The following is a 20,816-nucleotide window of genomic DNA, read 5'->3' on the forward strand; positions in this document are numbered from 1 at the left end:
CGCAAAATGCCCATTCTTGTTCCAGCTAATCCTAAATCCATTGCTGTACATTTTACCTTTTTCTTGGTAAACAATAAAGTCACGATGCTCATCATCTTTAACTGATCATCCGTGTTTGTCATCCTTCCTTGCTTTTACTATTACTTCATTGCCTCGTGTCTACTTTATTAGTTGTATGGTCACCTGACACCTTCAAGCCTCTCAACCCTCTACATCAAGCGAATGAAGAGACCCCATTTAGAGTTACTCGCAAGCTTTGATCAGAAAGAAAGAAAAACTAATAATGGCAAAAATTTACGACCAATACAATAACCTTGCAGTTCATGTAAAATGCCAGAATGCCACACTTTGTCGAATACCTTCGAAATGTCGAGTGCAATGGTCCTATTCTCGTTTGAATTATCCATAAACCAACAGATCCGTTCAGTTACCACAGTTAAAAGATCAGCAGTTGAAAACCATGAAAGCCATTCTGAGCATCACTAAATAGGCTTAAATTTTCCCGAAAATCAACAAGCTTCTCAGTGACTAAACTTAACAGACGGATCGTCAGCGTTTTTAAAGATAGGGACAATAGAAAACGGTTTGAAGCCGTGATGAAGCTCTGTAGAGAATGCAGACGAGTCAAGTGAATTATGCTATGTTTTAGATCTAATATGTCCACTATTTCGTCTAAATCTTTTTTTATTCAACAATGAAATGAAAGGAAAATTAAATTGTTTTATTAACAAAGCAAAGACAGGAAACACTTTTATCATAACACGTATGTGCTTCCATAGAAGCTATGTTTTTCTATTTCTTCTATTGTAAACATAACTTTCAAATGGTAATTTTTTTTTCAGTATTTTTTTCACATATTAATTAATTTTGATAGAGTTTTTAAAATTATTCTTATATTTTAATCGATATTTCAATAAATATAATAAAAAAAATGTAAGTTAAATTAATAATTCGTTTATTCACGCAATGACGAGATTTTGTTTTCATTACAACGAGAAGTGGAGTGAGCCATATCGACCATTCAGCGACAAGAAAGACTTTTCACTCTAAGGAAAGCCCTCACCGTACGCAGTCTGCATTTTATTAGTCGTTGACATAACCAAAATGTACAACCAAAGAAGACAACAAAATTCATCTAGAAGTTATGATGATGGTGGTGGCAATTCCATGTTTATGACAATTGCTTCATCAAGTGTAGGAGCTATTATTGGTAAATGTGTTTTATTTTATTTTTTTTTTAATAATGATCGAATGCGAATTATTTTATCTCGTGTTCATAAATTTGCATGTGTTGCCAAAAAAAAAAAAAATTTACTTTATATCAGAATTAAACAATGTTTTTTTTTTTTTTTTTTTTTTTAATATCTTATTCAACTACATATTCAGCGGAAAAAGAAAAGTTGCGATAGAGCTATTTCTATCAAAGAGAAAGACCTAATTTATCCTTTAAATGACTTCAAATTTTCAGTACAATTTTTAGCAAATCAAAACTACTCCACTTCTGATACTAAATAATTCCATATGGAATATAAATTACGCGCAGTTCAAATTAAATTTTTTTTTTAAATTTTAGTTTAATATCTTTTAAGTTGTTAGATGAAAGTAACGAAATATTTACAAAGTGTCTTCTCTTCATGTTAAGAATTTTAATTTAGCATGGTCCGTAATCTGCATAAATACCTTAATGCTTTCTAAAGCTATTTAAAAAAAAAAAAAAAACTTTATATATGATGTATGAACAGTTTATATGTATGTATTATGAACTCTGTCCAATAATTTATTTTTTTTTCTAAAAATGGCCTCGTCTCCCCCAGCCAGCGTTCTTCCTCGATTTTCATTGGCTGCAATTGATTCAACCAATCAGCGATTAGTATTCAACTCGCCATTTTGTAGTTGGCTGTAAAAATGTCCGAGTTTTTTGTTTTCGCTGTAAAAAAAGAAAAAAGAAAAATTAAAAGCTCTATTTAATTTCAATTTTTCACATTATTTACTATTTAGGTAAATGCTTTTGCTGATAGGATCGTTATCTTTTTATGGCAATCTTGACCCATTTCACATTTCCCTTTTTATTTGCCACATAAGATGATTTGGTAAAGTATAAAATTCCACTTTAAAATTTATTGAAAATCGCATTTTATTTTGTGGAAAACCGTGTTCTCCCATATACTGAATATATTTAAAAAAAAAAAAAAAAAAAAAAAAAAAGCAAATATTTTGTAACGATCACCACCGCAAAGGTTTAGCCCCGCCCTTTCGTCTCCCCTCCGATGATCCGTCATCCGTGAAGAACAAACTACACAGGTGTCTTTGTTCTTGAAAATTATCCCATTTCCCATAAAAACAAAACAAAAAAAAAAACTTGTCTTTGCTCTCCTGAGGGGACGAATAGCTTGGTGTACAAGTTCGATGTGATTGGTAACTGAATTTCTTGGTACTCTTAAAAGCTTAAACATCTATAGTCGAGGGCGATTCGAAAGCTCCTTTTTCGTTGTCTGCCACACTAAGTGGTAAAAGAGGCCGCGACTCCACTCCCATGATAACTCTACTTCCCTTTGATCTTTCCCTTTAATATATATAGGCATTGAGTGAGTACCTTTTTTTTTTTGGTATTATTATACAAACACCGTGACAGCGAATTAGTAAAATCTTTTACGTAGTATTCTGTTACGTTTCGGTGTGCTGAACACGAATCTGAAAACTGGGTTAGGGTACATTTTTTTCTACTAATTCGCTGTCACGGTATTTGTATAATTTATACAAATATATTATAATTTTCAAGAACAAAGACACCTGTGTAGTTTGTTCTTCACGGATGACGGTAAATTTTTACATTAGGTCCACCTCCACAATTTTTAACATAGAGCGGTTGACGTGTTTATTTCGGAAGCTGTTCTTTACATTGAAAAAGAAAATTGGGCAGACCCATTTTTAGGTTACAAAATAGCCTCTAACCCTTTCACGTCGAAAAGGAAAAATGGCCGACGTACAAGTGAAATACGCATCGGCTGTGATGTTGAACGTTGTTCGATTGAGGGAGACATCATTTTTACAAGGAAAGAATTTTTTTTTTTTTTTTTTTTTTTTTTTTTCGGAGTTTATGTAATTATTAACAGGAAAATTGAATATTAAGTTTAAAGTTTTACGATACCTGCGGTATTTTATTTATTTTGCAGGATTTAACAACCCCCACCAGTTAGTGCTTATGCACTTATGTTACGTAATTTTATTTTTGTATTTTAGAAAAAGCGTGAACTCGAACTAGTAGATAAAAATATATTGGTTGAATCCAATTTTAGCGTTACAAATTCCAGAGAATTTTTTTGAGGATCGGCACTATTGCTGAACGAATTATTTTGCGCTAAATAGTATTTTTTGTTTAAAAAAATAACCATTGTAAGCATAGAACAAAATATCGAAGCCGGTTATTTTGTTTACTTTATCGCCATCATCGAAATTGAAAATAAAAATGTCCTTCCTTGTCTTCATAAAATCATTTTTTAATCTGATTAGTCAATGTTTTCTTCGAGTGACCTGACCTGCCCTTTTTTTTGGGGGGGGGGGGGGAGACGGATTTTCACTTAAACGAAAAAATTATTAAAAATTTGTTTCTTTTCCCTCCAATTGGGGGTGGGGGTGCTTGTGGAATTTTCCTTTTATGTAAAATAAAATAAAACAAACGAAAACATTAAACAAGATTTGAATAAAATAAAACAAACATTAAACATTTATTTTACATTTGTACAGATTCGGTAAAATAAGTTTCTAGAAACATTGAAGGAAAAACTAAATCTTGTTTAATTTTCTCGTTTTTATTTTAAATAAAGTGAAATCTCCCCCCCCCAAGATGGCCGCCAAAAGGTGGACCTAATCTAAAAAAAATACCATTAATATTTTTCCAATGGATTATTTTCTTTATAAAATCGGCTATAATGGCTGATTACGCACGCGCACAGACTGAAGAGAAATCATTTATTTAAAAAAATCAGCATTTTATTAGTTTCCTTAAGTAAAAAGTAAGTATCGCATCGGATCGCTGTATTTGTTCACGTAATTTCGGTTCTTGCGTTCACATGCAGAGGAATTTTTAGCGGGCATTTTCAAAACAAATGTGGTTCATGTTTCGTAGTTTTTAATGCTTTTTAATTGATCTAAAAAATTCAGTTTTCATGAGCAGTTTACAAACATAACCATTTTTCCGTAAGTAACGTGCTGAAATTTATCGAGCAGAGTCATGATTAACACTTCACAAAAATTCTGTTTACATTGGTGTGGCGGCGGTGTTGTTGCGCCCCACTCCGCCCCGCCCCGCCAATGTAAACAAAGAATTTTGTATTTTTGACATTTCATTTCAACTACAAAGTAGTCAGTATGTGCTACCATATTTGCAAAATATTTCATTCATGGATTTTAGCCGATTACTAAAAATTCGCTTTACCAAATTTCCATTTTTAAATTTTTTTTTATACTCTTAAAGAAATACATAAATTTTTGATTTAATATATTTTAATTCTTTATTGAGTGAATTTTTTTTTTTAATATCTAAAAGAAAACATTGAATGAAATAAAATAAAAAAAATTGTCGTCAGCGTCCAATATTTGACAATCCAAGCATAACATAAGCTTCCACTTAAAAAAAAAAAATCAATATGGTTTAAAAAAAAGTTTTACACTTTACAGGTCTTCAATTTGTGATATAAAACTTTAATGCGTAAATTATTTAAATTTGAATAGACGTTTCAAAATGAAGGGGGTGTATTTAAAAAAAAACTAAAACGTTTGTCTAAAATATTTCGTTTATTGGAAAGAGCATAAAATTTCACATTAACCCTGAAAATATCGTAAAAATTGAACCAATAGAAAAATGGATAGATTTTTAAGGTTTAAAAATTTAAAAATATTTAACTCATAAAATTCAATTGATTTCATTACGTAAAAAAGACACTTTGTAAACTTTTTTTTTTTCTATTTTTTAAACAACTTTAATAGTTTATTTTGGAAGTATATTCCATAAAGAAAATAAACAACCCAAAACCAAACTTCAAGAGAAATTACGAGTTTATATTTTATTCGAAGTTTTGTGTTAGGGATGTCAACCTCCCCCCCCCCCAATTGATACACCTACTGATTAACACTTCACAAGTCAACGGGGGGGGGGGGGTCAACAAAAACGGTCTTCTCGTGACGACTAGCGGTAGGTGTATCTGAATTTTTGACACCCCTAACACGAAACTGCGAATACAATATAAAAATCTCGGAATTTGTTAAAAGTGGGTTATTTATTTTCTTTATGGATTATACTTCCAAAATAAACTATTACAGTTGTTTTAAAAGTAATAGAAATTTTTTTTTTTTTTTTTTTAAACAGTAATGAATTTTCCGAACTCAATATTTTTCAATTAAAAATCTATCAAAATTTTTCTATTGATTCTATTTTTACGATATTTTCAGGGTCAATGTGAAATTTTATGTTCTTTCCAATAAATCGAATATAATATTTTAGACAAACGTTTTTTTTTTTTTAAATTCACGACCCCCCCCCCAATCCCAATTTTTAAGTGTCTATTAAAAAGTAAATACTTAATTTAGTAACCCGAAAGTAAATTATTAATTTACTCACAAATTGAAGAGAAAAGGTCAATACATAATATATTCAAATTTAAAAAAAAAAGACAGTGTTCATTTAGAATTTTACCTGTAAAGTTTGAAGTTTAAAACCTTTCTTTTAAACCACGTTATTTGTTTTTTCTTTTTTTTTTTTTTTTTTTTTTAATGGAACCTTGGTCCTTGCTCCTTTAATTGAAAAAAAAAAAAATTAGGGCTTGAATTACATTTTTCGAGGAGTTATAAGCTTGGAAAGACAGGGGGTCGAATAATTCACGCCTCCCATTTTGTAAATGTCTAATAATTAATTTAGACCCGGATAAGTACATAATTATTTACTCACAAATTGAAGAGAAAAGGTCAATACATAATATATTCAAATTTAAAAAAAAAAAGACAGTGTTCTTGTAGAATTTTACCTGTAAAGTCCGAAGTTTAAAACCTTTTTGAAAAAACACTTTTTTTTTTTTTAATGAAATCTTGCTCCTTGCTCCTTTAATTGAAAAAAAATATTAGGGCTTGAATTGCATTTTTCGAGGAGTTATAAGCTTGGAAAGATGGGGTGGAATTATTCGCTATTTTCACGAAATTTCTGACACTGCTAGACTAGCGGTTCTATGCATGCGCCAGATGACGTCATGACCTGATTTACTTTAAATAGTTGAAAAACTGAACAAATTTCATGTACATCGCGTTAGGTCAGTCGATTAGCGCTTGGGTTCGAATTGTGGTGTGAGGTTTTGTTTTTTTTTCTTTTTTCCGATTAAGATTTAAATATTGACACATAATGTTCGTGTTTTTTTTTTTTTTTTGATACTTCGCTAATCCACCCTTGACTAAACACACCCCAAAACACCCGGGTACCCACCGATTTTTTAAATTTTAATATAGAAACAGGCTTATTTAAGTCATTTTTCACGTGTTCGTTTTTGTTTTCATCGTTCGTTTGCCGTATGTTAGTCTCCCCCCCCCTTAAGTTTTAACGTTTTCTTGTTTACTTCGCTTATAACAAACAAACAAACCTGGTCATTGACGTCGTAACGCTCGACGACTTCCGTGCACGCACCTGTCAATTTGGTTCTTAAATAAATTCAAACATCTTTCAGTAACTTATTCTGGTTGGCCGATTTTATTTTCAAACTTCGCCTCAGGGTGCGATCCCCCCCGTTTTTTTTTTTTTTTTTTTTTAAATTTTTATTTAACACCACACACCTTTGAAAAAGCAACCTAATTTCGTGGACGTTGTCTTAGCTCAGTTGGTTAGCGCGCAGCCTCATTACCTAAAGGTTTTGGGTTCGAATCGTGGTGTGAGATGTCTTTCTTTTTTTTTTTTTTTTTTTTTTTAATTTTAATATTGAAGCCATTTTTCATGTTTTTCAGATTTTTTAACGTTCGTTTTTTTTTTTTTTTTTTTTTTTTTTTTTTTACTTAGCTTATTCTTTGTTTTACCCCCCGCTAGTTGAATATATAAAAGCGAAAATGTGTCTGTTTTGTATGTCTGCTAAAAACTTTTGGCAAACGCATCGGACCATGACAAAATCGGTATCATTAGAAAGATCAATCTCTTGGATGAAAAATATCTAAAAATTGGTCAAAAAGATTCTCTCCTGATCAAGTGGGTTGTTTTATTGCAAGGAGGGGGTCAGTCTTTGCGTTTACGATTTTTGCAAGTCATATACCTATCAATCTCAATGTACGTTTATAAAACCTTGTTTTGAAGGTCTTTGACGTCATAAGCGTGTTTGCTTTTTTTTTTTCACCTCCTTTTCCTCTTTGGTGTTACAAGTTCAGGCCTGGCTACTGCGGCTAATTTTTTTTTTAATGGGGGGGGGGGCTGGTTGCTCAATGATCCTAGTATATCACCTCTCTCTCTCCCCACCTGAGCAATGCCAGGTACCCATGCTAGTATATATATATATATATATAAAATTAACCACTTTTTATTATTTAAACTCTTTAGCTTTATAAAATTACAATTTTTATGGGCCTAAAATTATACTTTTTGTAACCTGAAATATGGGGTAGTTAGAAAACACCTAAAAACAAAATACATATTTCCCCTGACATCTATAATACAAATCTCACCTGTCTGTTTAAATGTATGTATCTGTTTCACAAAAACTTTGACAGAGGCGACGGATTTTCACAAGATCGGTATCATTTTGAAGCTCGACTCTTCAGACGACAAATATAAAAAAAATTGACCAAAAACCCAAGTTCCTCAACTGGCCACTTTTCTGCAACGAGGGGGGGGGGGTCGCTTTTTTCGCCGATATTCTCAAGTCATCCCCTCTTTTTGATTGAGTAGCCTTAAAAACCTTTGCCACTTTTGTTTTCCTTTGCGGTACAGGTTCGAGCCTGCCTGCCTATTACCACTTTTTTGTTTTGCGCCAAAGATCTCCAGACACTCAGGCAATACTGTGCACCCAGGCTAGTATTTAATAAAAACTGCTTTTAAAATATAAGTTAACTTAAAATTGTATACGTATCGAAATTTCATGAAATTTAATTTTAGTTAACTTTTGCTAGATTTTTTTTTTTTTAAACAGGGTTGTTTATGGTTTAAAAACGATCACTGTTTCAAAGCGTAGATAAGTACAATTTTAGTCTGGAATTTTCATACACTGTAAAAAAAAAATTTTAATATTACTAATTTGAAGCTTTTAAAACTAGCGGGCATATCTGGTGTTGCCCAGTTGTTTAAAGGCGTGTTGAGCACAAAAAAATGTGTTGGCGGGAAAGCGCGAACCCATGACGCGAAGACAGACAGGAAGTGAAAAGTATTCAAATTAAGCGATGTCAGTTGACTTGTACAAATAAGTTAAGCTTTACGCTTTTATGCCGTTTTATTTGTTTCCCCACGATGTTGGGGAAAACCAGCTCTCCCCAAAAAGCAGGAACTCTCCAAATGAATAGCAATTGTTTGCTATGAAGGGTTTTCCAACATTGATCAAAGCTTATTGCTTTGAAGATGTCCTGGCACGAAAGCCTGCTGACGACTTGCTTTGAGGAGTTTCGCATCATTTATATGAAAGCCGAACTAATACACAAAGGACAGAATAGAGGCAATTTTATAAAAGTCGATCAAAATAAATGTAGACGACGTGCGTTCGCAAATTGTACATATAACCTAGGGAATATATAAAATTCTTCAAAATAGTGACGTGTTTGATAGTCTATAATTTTCCTTTCCACAAGAAAAATATTTTCTTTTTCTTTGTAAAGCTTACTACCAGGTACGGGCAAAATGATTTTATTTTTTGATTAATTTTCTTTTTTCTTTTTCTTAAAGATAATCCCTAAAAAGTAAATTTATTTTTTCAAAAAGAGTAAATGTATTTTTACACATGAAAAACTTATGAAAATGCTCATTTTGGTGACAAAAGAAAACAAATTCTGCTACAGTGCAATAACTTGTACAAAATATTCGCTTCTACCAATTTATAGCAAACATGGCATATATTCTTAGTATTTTGCAATTTACATCAAATACATAATTCAGATTATTTTTGATTAGTCGCATTTAGAGGGAGGAAGAGCTTTTACTCTCTTGCAAGTTTTCTTCCTGCCACTCATTAACAACTTTAAAAAAATTTTAATTGGTTAATTGATTTTTTTATCAATTGCTGTGTTCGTCCCAAATTAGTACCTGCCCACTTTTTCATAAAAACGAATAATTAACAATGAGTAATTGGATTGTTAACGCATCACATTTTGTTCTAAATAGCTATTCAATTTGTAATCAAGTTTTTTTTCTTAATCAAATTCTGCACATTTTGTTACAAAACTATTTTAAATGTTTAACATGAAACTTAGTAAAAAAATTTCTTATCTAAAACATTTTTTTATTTCGCAGGCAGGAAAGGTTCAAGGATCCGTGAGATGGAGCAGAATTCTGGAGCCCGTATCAAGGTATAAAGTCAGGTTGGCTGCCGAGCCATGGTTTGTCTGGGACAGGTAACTCCTCCGGAAGTGGATTGTCACTCAGCGCTTGTCCAACAGGACAGGTAACGGTTCTTTTAAGTCTTATTATTATTCAGAAATGCCAACCATTTTTCAATAGTTTGTTTTCTTGTAGTTTATATGAAAAATGTTTTTATTACCATTGCCCATTTTATGCTGCATTAATTTGCATTTAACTTTAATAGGCTTTTTTTAATATTTTTAAAATGTCTTCATTTCTAGGGCTTAGATTTTTTTCTTTATTGCCACAAATTTGATTTAGCAATATTAACCTAAACATGTTACTGGGATAAATAAAAATGTTTAAAATTTTTGATGTTTTGCTGTTGGCATTTTGTTGATTTTAAATGTTTTTTCACATTTTATAAATGTGAAGGTCTTAAAATTGTGACTTTAGTTATTTTAAATGTTTAAGTTGGATATTTTTTGATTGTATCATTTTCTTTTTAGCGGAAAATTGTTATGAAATTATCCCAGTATTTTTAACAGATCAATGAAACTAGTACTGGATTTGTATGTTTTGTTTTAATTGCTAAATAATTTGGATTTGAATTCTTTAAACACGGATAATGCAAGTTAAAATCCACTAAGTTATCAAAATGTTGGAAATAGTGTGAAGTTTTGAATGCATTTGCAAATCATTTTTATCTGAAAACACACCTGGAAATTTAAACTTTTGAATCGTTATTTTTTGTGCTGATATTGCTGAAGCTTAAATCTCATTTGAATTTTTCAATTTTCATGAATTGCATGTGGAGTTGTCAAGAGTGCACATAATGTTTTGATATATATATATATATATATATATATATATATACACAATGTTGAAAGAAAATGATTTGGTGCTTTTTCGATTAACTTAATTAAAATGGATCTCATTTAAAATGGAAAGTTGCAAGAAATTAAACGTCGAACATTTATATTAGTTATTTTCTGATGGGTTTGAAATTGTTTTGGTTTGAAGTAACTGGCCGACTGGTAGTTTTTCATTTGTTTTGGTGAAAAGACATTTAAATGGTATGGATAATGTCCGTTTTACCTGAAAAATTAGAAATTTGTCGAATAATGTTGTGAATTTGCTGGTTATTTGGAAAAGGACGCGTGAGATATTGTACTTGGAAAATAATACTTGTGGTTGTGTTGTCGAATGTAACATGTGCTAAAAAGATTAATTTGCATTTTTCCAACAATCTGGACACCCGGAATGGTTTGGCAATGTTCTTGTGCAACACTGTTTTATTCCACTAAATCGTATGTTAACTGCTGTTGGCTGTATTTTCTTTACCGGTTTTGTTGGTTAATAGTAATTTGAAATCCAAAGTTTTGACATGTTCAGTGGGGAAAACTGTTAACGACAAGAATCGAGTTTTTAAGCTATCCACTGGAATATGACTTTAAGAAGAGACTGCTTGGGTGGCAGAGTATTTGATGGCAATGAATAAAGTGCAACCTGAATAGTAAGACTTGAACACATCAGGATGTTGAATGAACTTTATGCCTAAGCCATGTTGTACAATAGATGTTGAATAACAAAACTGTCTTGTCTCTGAGCCCCCCCCCCCTTTTTTTAAAGTAGCTGCTACACAGCTACAGTGATGTTGATAGTGAATTGTTTGGAGATCTGGTAGAAAAGATGTTACGTGTATTCTGTCTTTATGCATTGATTGACATAACGTTTGCAGCTACTTATGGTTCTTTCGGATTAAGATTCAACTCGTGGGCATTACACAATGACTTTAGTTTCATGTCATTGTACACAAAGTAAACTGCGATACATCAGCTTGCATTCTATTGATATGAAACGTAAGATTTAAGTTAAAACAAGACTTTAAATGCAGCAGTTCCTACTCAAATCCATTAAATAACGTATGGGTCCTGCTGTTTTTAGAAATAATTTTTATGGTTAAAATTATTTTACTATTGATTTATTTTTATTTTTTATTTTATTTTTTTTTAAGAGTTGGCAGAGCTATTGAATATTGTCTTTTAGCATCTGACTTTGGCATTTCTGAGTATAAAACACATATTAGAACAGAATCAGCTGATGTGAACTTGGAGTGATCTTCTCTAAGGCTTTTCTTAGCATGTCCCTGAAAATGCTTAACTGAATTCTGCAGATATTGAAACGGTTTTATACAGCAGAATTTGGTGAATTAGTATTGTGTAATAGTTGTAATTTTGTACTTGTGAACAGTTTTGGATGCTTTTCAACGTGAGCCATTGATTGACACTGATTTTAATGTTATTCTTTTGTACCACAGGCAAATGGATTGACATGAGCAAAACGGTTACTAACGGTTCGATAAAGTAGATTGGAAGTAGATTGATGTCGCTTTGCAGCTGCTTTAACCACATTTCAATTGATAGTTGCTTGCCGCACAATGAAAAGTCACAAAACTTGATTGGGTCTCAAACCTGATCATGCCTACTTTTTCAAATCTATATTGGTTTTAACAAAACGCATATTTCGACGCTTTGAACAACTTCAACATTTGAATATGAAATCAAAGAAACATTGCAATTAAAAGGAAATTTAAAAAAAAAAAAATTTAATTCAAGTTTTTGTTATGTTCCTACAAAACTGATTTAAAATGATCAAGTCGTAAGGCTAGAGGACTTATAAAGTTTCTTTGATAAATGAATCCTTTTGATCTTTTGTAATTGGAAGATGACAATTTGAATATGAAGGCAATAACGTGATCTAAAGGTGTGACATTCATTTTGAGCAAGATATTTGTGCGGTGATATAAAACCATAACGAGGTTAAAGGGGTCAAATTCATCACTGAAGAAGTCCGATTGAAACCTGAAATATGTGGCAAAGAATATGCTGACCTGTTATGTCTGATTTCTCCCAAATCATGACATTTTGATAAAACTGGCATCATATAAGAAGTATGACAATTGAAGGTTTGGTATATGGCGGTTCACCTAATGGATCACAATGGTATTCAAGAAAAACCCTTTTTTCTTTTTCTTTCTAAGTTTTCGATTGTAATCAATAAGCTACCCTTAAGTTTCGGTATTGAATGATACTTTGAATTTGCTCACTAAAGTTTGTTTCAACTGTCATAACTGAAAGCATGGTTCATAATTAAGTTGATACATTGTTTCGCCTAAATTGTTAATGTGGAAAAGTTCGACATGAGTTTTGCTGGAATATTTGTGCAGTTTTTAGATTTTCACCCTCTTCCATCAGTTAATTGCTTTAGTTTCATATTGAACGTGGAAGTTGTACGGATTCATCTATTTTTATTTTTTTTTTTTTTAGAGCTGCACTTTTTTATTATGGGAACGTGAAATTTTGCTTGCACAACCTGAATCCAAATAAAAGCTTTATGAGAAGAATATGATTTTTTTTTTTTTTTTTTTGTCTACCAACGCTAGTAATGAATCGTATTCTGAATAATGCTTTAAAACTGTACAGATATGTGAAATGAATGAAAATCTGTAGGCTGTATTAATGATTGGATTGGTGAAAAACTGACAATGCTCGTAATATTTCCACTTGGTTTCATGATCAAACGAACACTAACTTGTTTTCCTTTATTTTTAAACATTGTGTTGAGCAGTTTTTATACATTAAGTTGAATTAGACTAAACATTTTATCATGAAGACTGGGGGTGGGGTGATTCCTCGTTTTGACTTGTCAAGTAGATATAAAATATTTCTGAAGTTATATCCATGAATACCACATTATTCTCCTTTCTTTACTTAGATTCACAACAGTGATTCTGAAAATGGTGACCGAAGAGTTGAGATTATGGGAATCCCAGAGAATCAAGATGCAGCCAGGATTATGATTGAACAGGTTCTTGATGGATCATTTCAAGATGGCTATAATGGTGGAATGATGAATGGTAAGATTTTGGCTGCTTCAAATATTGAAATCATATTTTATTTTGGTAATTCTTGAATATTTATAAACTTTATTCTTCGTTCTTGCAGGTGGTGGTGGAGGTGGAGGCCGATTTGGTGGTGGTGGCGGCGGCGGTGGCAACAACAATGCCTGCTTCCGATGTGGTGATGTTGGACACTTTGCCAGAGACTGTTCTTCCTCAGGAGGAGGAGGCAGCGGAGGAGGTGGAATGAGCCGTGGCCGCAGTTTTGGTAAGTTCTATCAATTATAATTTCTACACTTATATTTAAAAAAAAAATATTTTTAATTTTATCTTTTCTAAAGAAAACTATTTCTCTGAAATTTAGTTGAGTAAGATTTCAAGTGATTAGAATGAAAATTTCTATATTGAATGTGCATCTTGATTGTATAATTATGTGACCATACATATAAGTAGTGTCATCTCTTTTGTAATGTTCACAATATTACCGTATCAGCTTCGCAAAAAATATGGGATTTGTGGGGGTGGGGTATCTAAACTGCGTAATTATAGGTGATTAGAATGTGATCCGCAAACGTTTTCATTTTTACCGATTCTTGGTTTTGCTTTTATAGGAGGTGGTGGCGGCGGCGGTGGAGGAGGTGGTGGCTGCTACAAATGTGGACAGAATGGTCATTTTGCCAGAGAATGTAACAATGGAGATTCCTACAGTGGTGGTGGCAGAAATTATGACAGTAAGTAAAGTTTCTGTTTTGATTTTTCAACTCTTATGATTATAAAATTTTAATTTTACATAGTTTTAATTAAAACTAATTTTTAATTTCAGATCCCAGAGGTGGTTCTCGGTGGGGTAATGACGGCTATTAGTGCTACAGCTAAATGGATGACTTGGGGAAAGAGAAACTTGCTGAACAACTTGGAACTCTTGAAAACAAATTTCAACTGACAAATTTGTCATTTTTGAAGACACTTAACACTGCACTCCTCACAAATCATCATTTAAAATTTCAGGCAAAAAACACCGTTTTCCATACCCCCTTCCCTCCCATCCAAATAACTTTTCATCATTTTTCTGCTTTAAGTTCATTAGTAATGTGCAGTATTTCTAACAAGTATTTACAAATTCCTGCAGTTCCTTGATATGAAAGATGTATTTGAGGTATGTTGATGCAATATTTATGAAGTTAGCAACATCATCTTGGAACATTTCTGGCAGGCGTGCAGTTGACACATATCTGCCAGCATTCAATATCTAAATACAGATTTATAATAAATTTGCTGTTGGAAAAACACATTGTTTTTTATTTATTTTTTTTTATTGAGTTCATTTTTTCAAAGATTTACAACTTTAAAGGGATGACATTTTCCAGTTTGCTTTATTTAAATTTCAGCTTTATGAAAAAACTTTTTTCTTTAACACCAGTTCCTTTATTTTATTACTAATTCTCAAGACTGAAAATAAATTTGTTTACCACTAATCTGAAGTGGTATCTTACCATTTTTATAAACTTATTTGAATTTATGGTCTATTGAATCTCCTGCAGACTAGATTCTTGTCTCTCTGAAATGTGAGGGATTAAATGTTAAACAGAAATTATGTCCTATTCAGAATGCAATCCTAAACTTCTCCAAATCAAGCCATAAAAATTACTATATTAAGCGAGTAAATCAACTTATGACAAATGTATTTAAAAAAACCTTTTTGTAATTGTACTCTGTATATTTAAAATAATCAAATAAGTTGCAAATTTTTTTAAATCCATCTAAAAAGAAACCGTAAATTATATTTTAAATGCAAATCTGAGCATATTACTGTTTCACCTGGTGTATTTCAATTATATTGAAAGTATATAACTGATGAAATTTAAAAGTTTGAGTATAAATTTGATAATCATTTTAAGTATTGTTACGAAATTATTTTTTCCCAAGAATGGAGAATTGTTTTTGCTGAAACAAAATTTCAGCTTTACAAAAGATTAACAGTATTGCATCCATGGATTTTAAGTGATTCTATACATTTTTGCTAATTGACCTTTTTTACAGCAGCTATAGTGACTAATTGGATAATTATCTTATTCAGATAAATATCTTGTCCTAATAAAAATATTTTAACTAGTCCTATCTTTCTGGATAGGACAGATTGACACTAAATCTTCAATTTGTTAAAATTTTTAGGTTTATTTAAATACTATTTTTAGGTTTATTTAAATACTATTTTTAGGTTTATTTAAATACTATTTTTAGGTTTATTTAAATACTATTTTTAGGTTTATTTAAATACTATTTTTAGGTTTATTTAAATACTATCCTAATGTTGCTTGGAGATGATGCAGCTGTTTTCCAAACTAACTAAAATAACGAGATAAAGCGGGCACGAGATAAAGCGGGCACGAGATAAAGCGGGCACGAGATAAAGCGGGCACGAGATAAAGCGGGCACGAGATAAAGCGGGCACGAGATAAAGCGGGCACGAGATAAAGCGGGCACGAGATAATGTAACCCAGTGATTCTTAAAGAATGTCAACTTTGATAATACTTGCAAGAGCAAACCTCGTTAGAAAAAAAACAAAAAAAACTTGACATAACTTGACATAATTTGATATCTTTGATCTTGAGTGTTTAAAACTTATTTGCAATCTTGGTATGATATGAGTATAACAAATGTTTTGAAAATGTGATTGCAGATAATACTAGACACAAGTTGGTATTTTAGCTGTTTAGTTCTGAGTGATCCAAAAATTCTGCAAGGATATTTGCATGTTAGAACACATGGGTTAAAATAATTGGCAGAAGATGAACATGGTTACAATCAACTATTTAATGTGTAATTCACATTTAAGTTTGATCATTAATAATTCGTATTCAATATCCAGTGCTTTCATGTTTCCAAATAATCCATTAAAAATGTTCGTACATTTCAAGGCATGAGAACATTGCAGGGCAAAATATATTGACCCAAATTTTCTAATTTGCTCTCCTTGAAATTTAACCCTAACCTGTCTAAACTGTATTTATGTAACAGATTGAGGCCCTAAGGTAATGAGGATTGAGTTAAATTACAATAGAAAAATGCAAGCATGAAAAGTCATATGGTTAAGCTTAAACATGGAAAAAAAAAAAAGGATAAGATATTCTAGTAAAAAAAAAATATAAATTTATAACTTGAAATATTGCAAGAATTGATTGTTATAAACAGAATTTTAAAAAAACTTTTGATGCTGCAATATTTTAAGTTATAAATTTATATATATATTTTTTTTTACTAGAATTTGTCCTCTTTTCCAGTTTTAACAACTAGTCCTTTACTTTTTCATGTTTAAGCTTAACCATATTACTTTTCATGCTCACATTTTTCTATTGTAATCCATTTTTCCAGAATTTCAATAAATTCACTTTTTTTTGCCCCCCCCCCCCAAACATGCACGTAATAACAATGTACTCCACTCGACTGCTTTCAATAAAATCCCCCTCAATTCTCTCCCTTTCATTCTGTTTCACTTGTTCTTTAATACAAATTTAATCAAATAGCCTACAAGGTAATTAGAAGACTTTGTCTGGAAAGCAAAGGCTGTTTTTGAACCAGACATAACTGTTTGCCCGGCTTTTTCGGGAGCATGACGTTAACAGCTGGATTAGGCCGAGCGTCACCGATGAAATCAAAACAACGCTATCTAGAAGAAAATAAATTTAAATGAAATATCAACAGAAAAAGAAACTTTATTTTCTTATGGAAAGTTTTTTTTTTTTCATTTCGGTTTGGTATGCTCATGAAAAAAACCCTCTTATTGACAGGATCGTATTTACTGAAGACCTGTGTAAGTAATCTGACGTTATATTTGCCTTAATTGAAAAGACTTATCTATCTCCACCTGAACCTCCTAGCTAGGGATTTCTTGAAAATAATCTCAATTCACAGGAAATTCTAATCGACTAGTGTGCACCGATCTCAACTTGCATTCATGCTGGAAGTTATTCGTTGCCATCTAACAAGGTTATATCAGTTTGATAATGCCCGCAATTTTGTGATGGTCCCAGTCCAGATTGCTGTTGACGTTTAATATTCCCATATCTCCAACCTAAGCTGTTAATTTTTTTTTTTTCTATTATGCATTTGTGGTCCCAGATTCCATTTATTTTTTTTTTTTTTGCCATTAGTTTCCCCTGACAAAAATCTATTGTCTGGAGCTGTTGGGCAAGGATGGTAAAATTCAATTTTATAGATTTTTTTTTTTTTCTGATTTGCATGTAAGAAATGATGGATCTCTTCCAATTATGTAAATTCTCGTCTGTTGCACAGGTGTTGAGTTGAAACTTGGTGTCGTGATTGACTGATCGCCATGTTACGTCCCACAGCAGCTAAAGCAGAACACCGAGTTAGGTTTGTTCCAAAGATGCACACTTGAAGAGATAATCTAGTTATGCAACTAAATCTGACCTTTGTTTGCCTAATTGTGCAATGATATGGGGGAAGGTTGTTTCAGAAAGGAATTAACAAGTGGCAATGATGTTTGAAAAGGCATTTCTATTATTACCTTGGAAAATCGTATTTATGTTAAGCAAAAATTTGTCAGAATATGAATAAATTTCTGAAATTACATTGAATTATTCTGATCTTGTCGATACAAGAGTTATGTCCCTTTATCACAACCCTATCCTATGTTTTCCATATACTTCAAGGATGAAGCCAGAGTGAAAATCGAAATAAAATTGCTTAAATATTAAAGTACTAACCGCTTATATATTTTGAAAATTATGCAAGGGGGATTACTAGCATCGACTAAGCAAAAATTTTTTGCAAAAGATAATTTGAAACAAAATAATTCAATAATAAAAATTTCAAGTAAAAAGACCTTCACAAAAGCATAATTATGGAAATTGCCAAGGAAAGGATTCAAATGAACAAAAATGAATACCAAAACCATCATCTCCATAAAAAGTTAGTCTCAGAAATTGGCGAAAGAGTTTATGAAAAGAAAACAAATCGAGTAAAATACTAGAAATGTGAAGTAATATTATACTTGAACAATTCTAATCAGTGAACCCAGCAAGGAAATAAGTTAATTTAATAAACTAAAAAAAGAAATTCCATGAGACGAAGGTGGAACACTTCACTTCTGGTCCCCAACAATTTTTAGATGTGTCTTGGATTGAGAGGAAAATAACTTCATTTGAAAATATTTTTTTTAATCTTAAATACTAAAAAAAAAAAAAAAAAAAAAAAAATTCAAATCTTAATTCTGAATTTTTAATCCGCATTTTGGTTCATTTGAAATGATTTTGTGCGTCAGTGAGAAACAATGCCTGCTTTTTTTTTTTTTTTTTTTATAGTTATCAGTGAGAAACAAACGGATTTTTTTTTTTTTTTTTTTTGTGCGCACAGAACAGTATTCAGCAGTAATAAACAAATTTCAACACTTCAAGTTAATTTTGCCACTGAAAAGCATTTGTTGGTGATTAGTTATACTGGCATCTCAAAAAGTTCTGAGCTCTGAACAGCTGGAGTTCATTGATGTCAAAGCGAAGAAACTCAAACTGTCCACTGCAACCAAAACATATGGAACGTGTTATTCAACAGCAATAAAAATTCTCCAGACAATCTCAGATTTTGCATGCAAATGAATGGAAACACTAATTGCAAACTAAAGCACCAATCCGTGCACAAGGATGTTAATGAAGCGCTTATACAATAGTTTATGCAAGCATGTGCTCGTGGAGCTACCATTACTGATCATGTCAGTAGGCAGAAAGCATCACAACTGGCCATAATAAATCTTGGAAGTGGATTTTGAACTGAGCAATGGCTTGACTCATGTGCTGAAAGCAGGCCAAATAACGTTTTGTTAAAAAAAATTTCATGGCGAATCAACATCAACAGATCACGGTTCTATCAATGAATGGGTGACATGTTTTGCCGCAAATTTTTCGTGGATATGATCCAAAAGATGTTTTGAACTGTGATGAAACTTTTCTACAAAGCCACGCTGTCTGGATCTTTGCGATTGGCCAGCAACGAACAGTCAAATGGGACAAAAGTTCCCAAAGACACAAGTTCACAAACATGGACAGCAGTGAAAAAATAGGCTGTAGTTTTTGGTAAGTCGGCAAAACAATGCTCCTTTAAAAATGTCAAAACTTTCAATACCTGATGCACATACGTTCACATCTATATGTGTAACATTGATTATATAATATATAGTCAAACAAATCAACTTGCACATCAATTCTCTTATTTTCCCCATGACAAAATCCTACTGTAAAACTAAACTGGCAAGAGTAAAAGATTCAGCTGAAGTAACTCAATAGCTGCCATCTCACCTGCTAGCCTATTTATACCTTGTTAATGAACAAAAACTTTGCATTAGCCTTGCTCTTATTTGCTTAGTCTCATAACAAATTTAAAAATAAACTACATTTTCGAGAGCTGAATTATGGATGTCTTTGTTTAGCTATCAGGATTTTACTAAAGATAAACTTATGCCTTTAACATGAGTTGTAGCGGAAACAGATTTTCTAAGATATTGTGTGTGATGTGATTTTTTTTTTTTTTTTTTTTTTTTTACATTAACTGATTAGATATGTCACACAAGCGTCTGATGTTGAATATTAGGGAAATGTGGCATGAGAAATCGAACCTGGCTAGTGGGTTTTAAAATTACTGGTACTTAATTCATAAATTAAGAGAGCTTAAATTACATTTTCTTTTTTGAAAGAAAGAGATAAACAGAAAAAAATGTCAGTTTTAAACAAATTCATCGCTAAAAATAGGATGGAGAAAAATAATAAAGGAAAGTTGAATGCGTCGACATTTGATATGTAGGAATATGGTATCAAATGTCTGGTGACGATAATTGACCGGTTTAAACACTTGATACATATGAATGGAGGATCAATTTCTAACCGCCACTGGCAATTTGGTATATAACCATGGCAAATTGCAAAGTCGTGTAAATCTTGTCTTTTCTGTTACTGAGGTCAAAACGTTGAGCCAACAGACCGCCGGTCGCAAGATGACTGATGTCCCATAAAGCAGTAGAGAAGTTTCTGGACGAGAGGCAAAACGTGTTGAATCTCGTATCAACAAAAGAAGTGAGCCGCGCTCAACCCCTACCCCTACCATAATCACGAACTTAAGAAATCAGACGTTTGCAGTGTTCCAACACGCAACTGTTATACATTTACGAAACAATTAGTGTTTTATTTTGCTTTTATAATACTCTTAGACTTTTTACAAGTTTTTTTGTTTTTTTTCTTATGACGTCACCAGTCTGATTGGAGTGACTTGGATCGGAGACAACATGGGTAAGTAGGCACCCGCTGGCGTCATCCATACAACAAGGAGCCATGATCCAAAAAGGCCAACCCTCTTCCCAGCAGAGACAGCCGACCGGACAGGAAGAAACGTCAAAGACGTTT

General features: G+C 32.1%; 1 protein-coding gene across 2 annotated transcripts; it reads left to right on the forward strand.

The window, feature by feature from the left end:
• Positions 1–946: 946 nt before the first annotated feature.
• On the forward strand, positions 947–14,695 carry LOC145280212 (uncharacterized). 2 transcript variants are annotated; one of them, XM_080131987.1, is made up of 6 exons: positions 947–1,210; positions 9,458–9,513; positions 13,283–13,424; positions 13,513–13,674; positions 14,018–14,137; positions 14,230–14,695. In XM_080131987.1, exons 1-6 carry the CDS (start codon positions 1,105–1,107, stop codon positions 14,268–14,270), a joined length of 627 nt encoding a protein of 208 aa, XP_079988113.1. In that variant the 5' UTR covers positions 947–1,104; the 3' UTR covers positions 14,271–14,695. The 2 variants fall into 2 exon arrangements, with proteins under 2 accessions (XP_079988113.1, XP_079988114.1); XM_080131988.1 differs by having other exon boundaries at positions 999–1,210; positions 14,021–14,137.
• The last annotated feature ends 6,121 nt before the right edge of the window (positions 14,696–20,816 follow it).

The sequence above is a fragment of the Euprymna scolopes genome, chromosome 7 (genome assembly GCF_053919585.1).
Source record: "Euprymna scolopes isolate OS-2025 chromosome 7, ASM5391958v1, whole genome shotgun sequence".
Lineage (NCBI taxonomy): Eukaryota > Metazoa > Mollusca > Cephalopoda > Sepiida > Sepiolidae > Euprymna > Euprymna scolopes.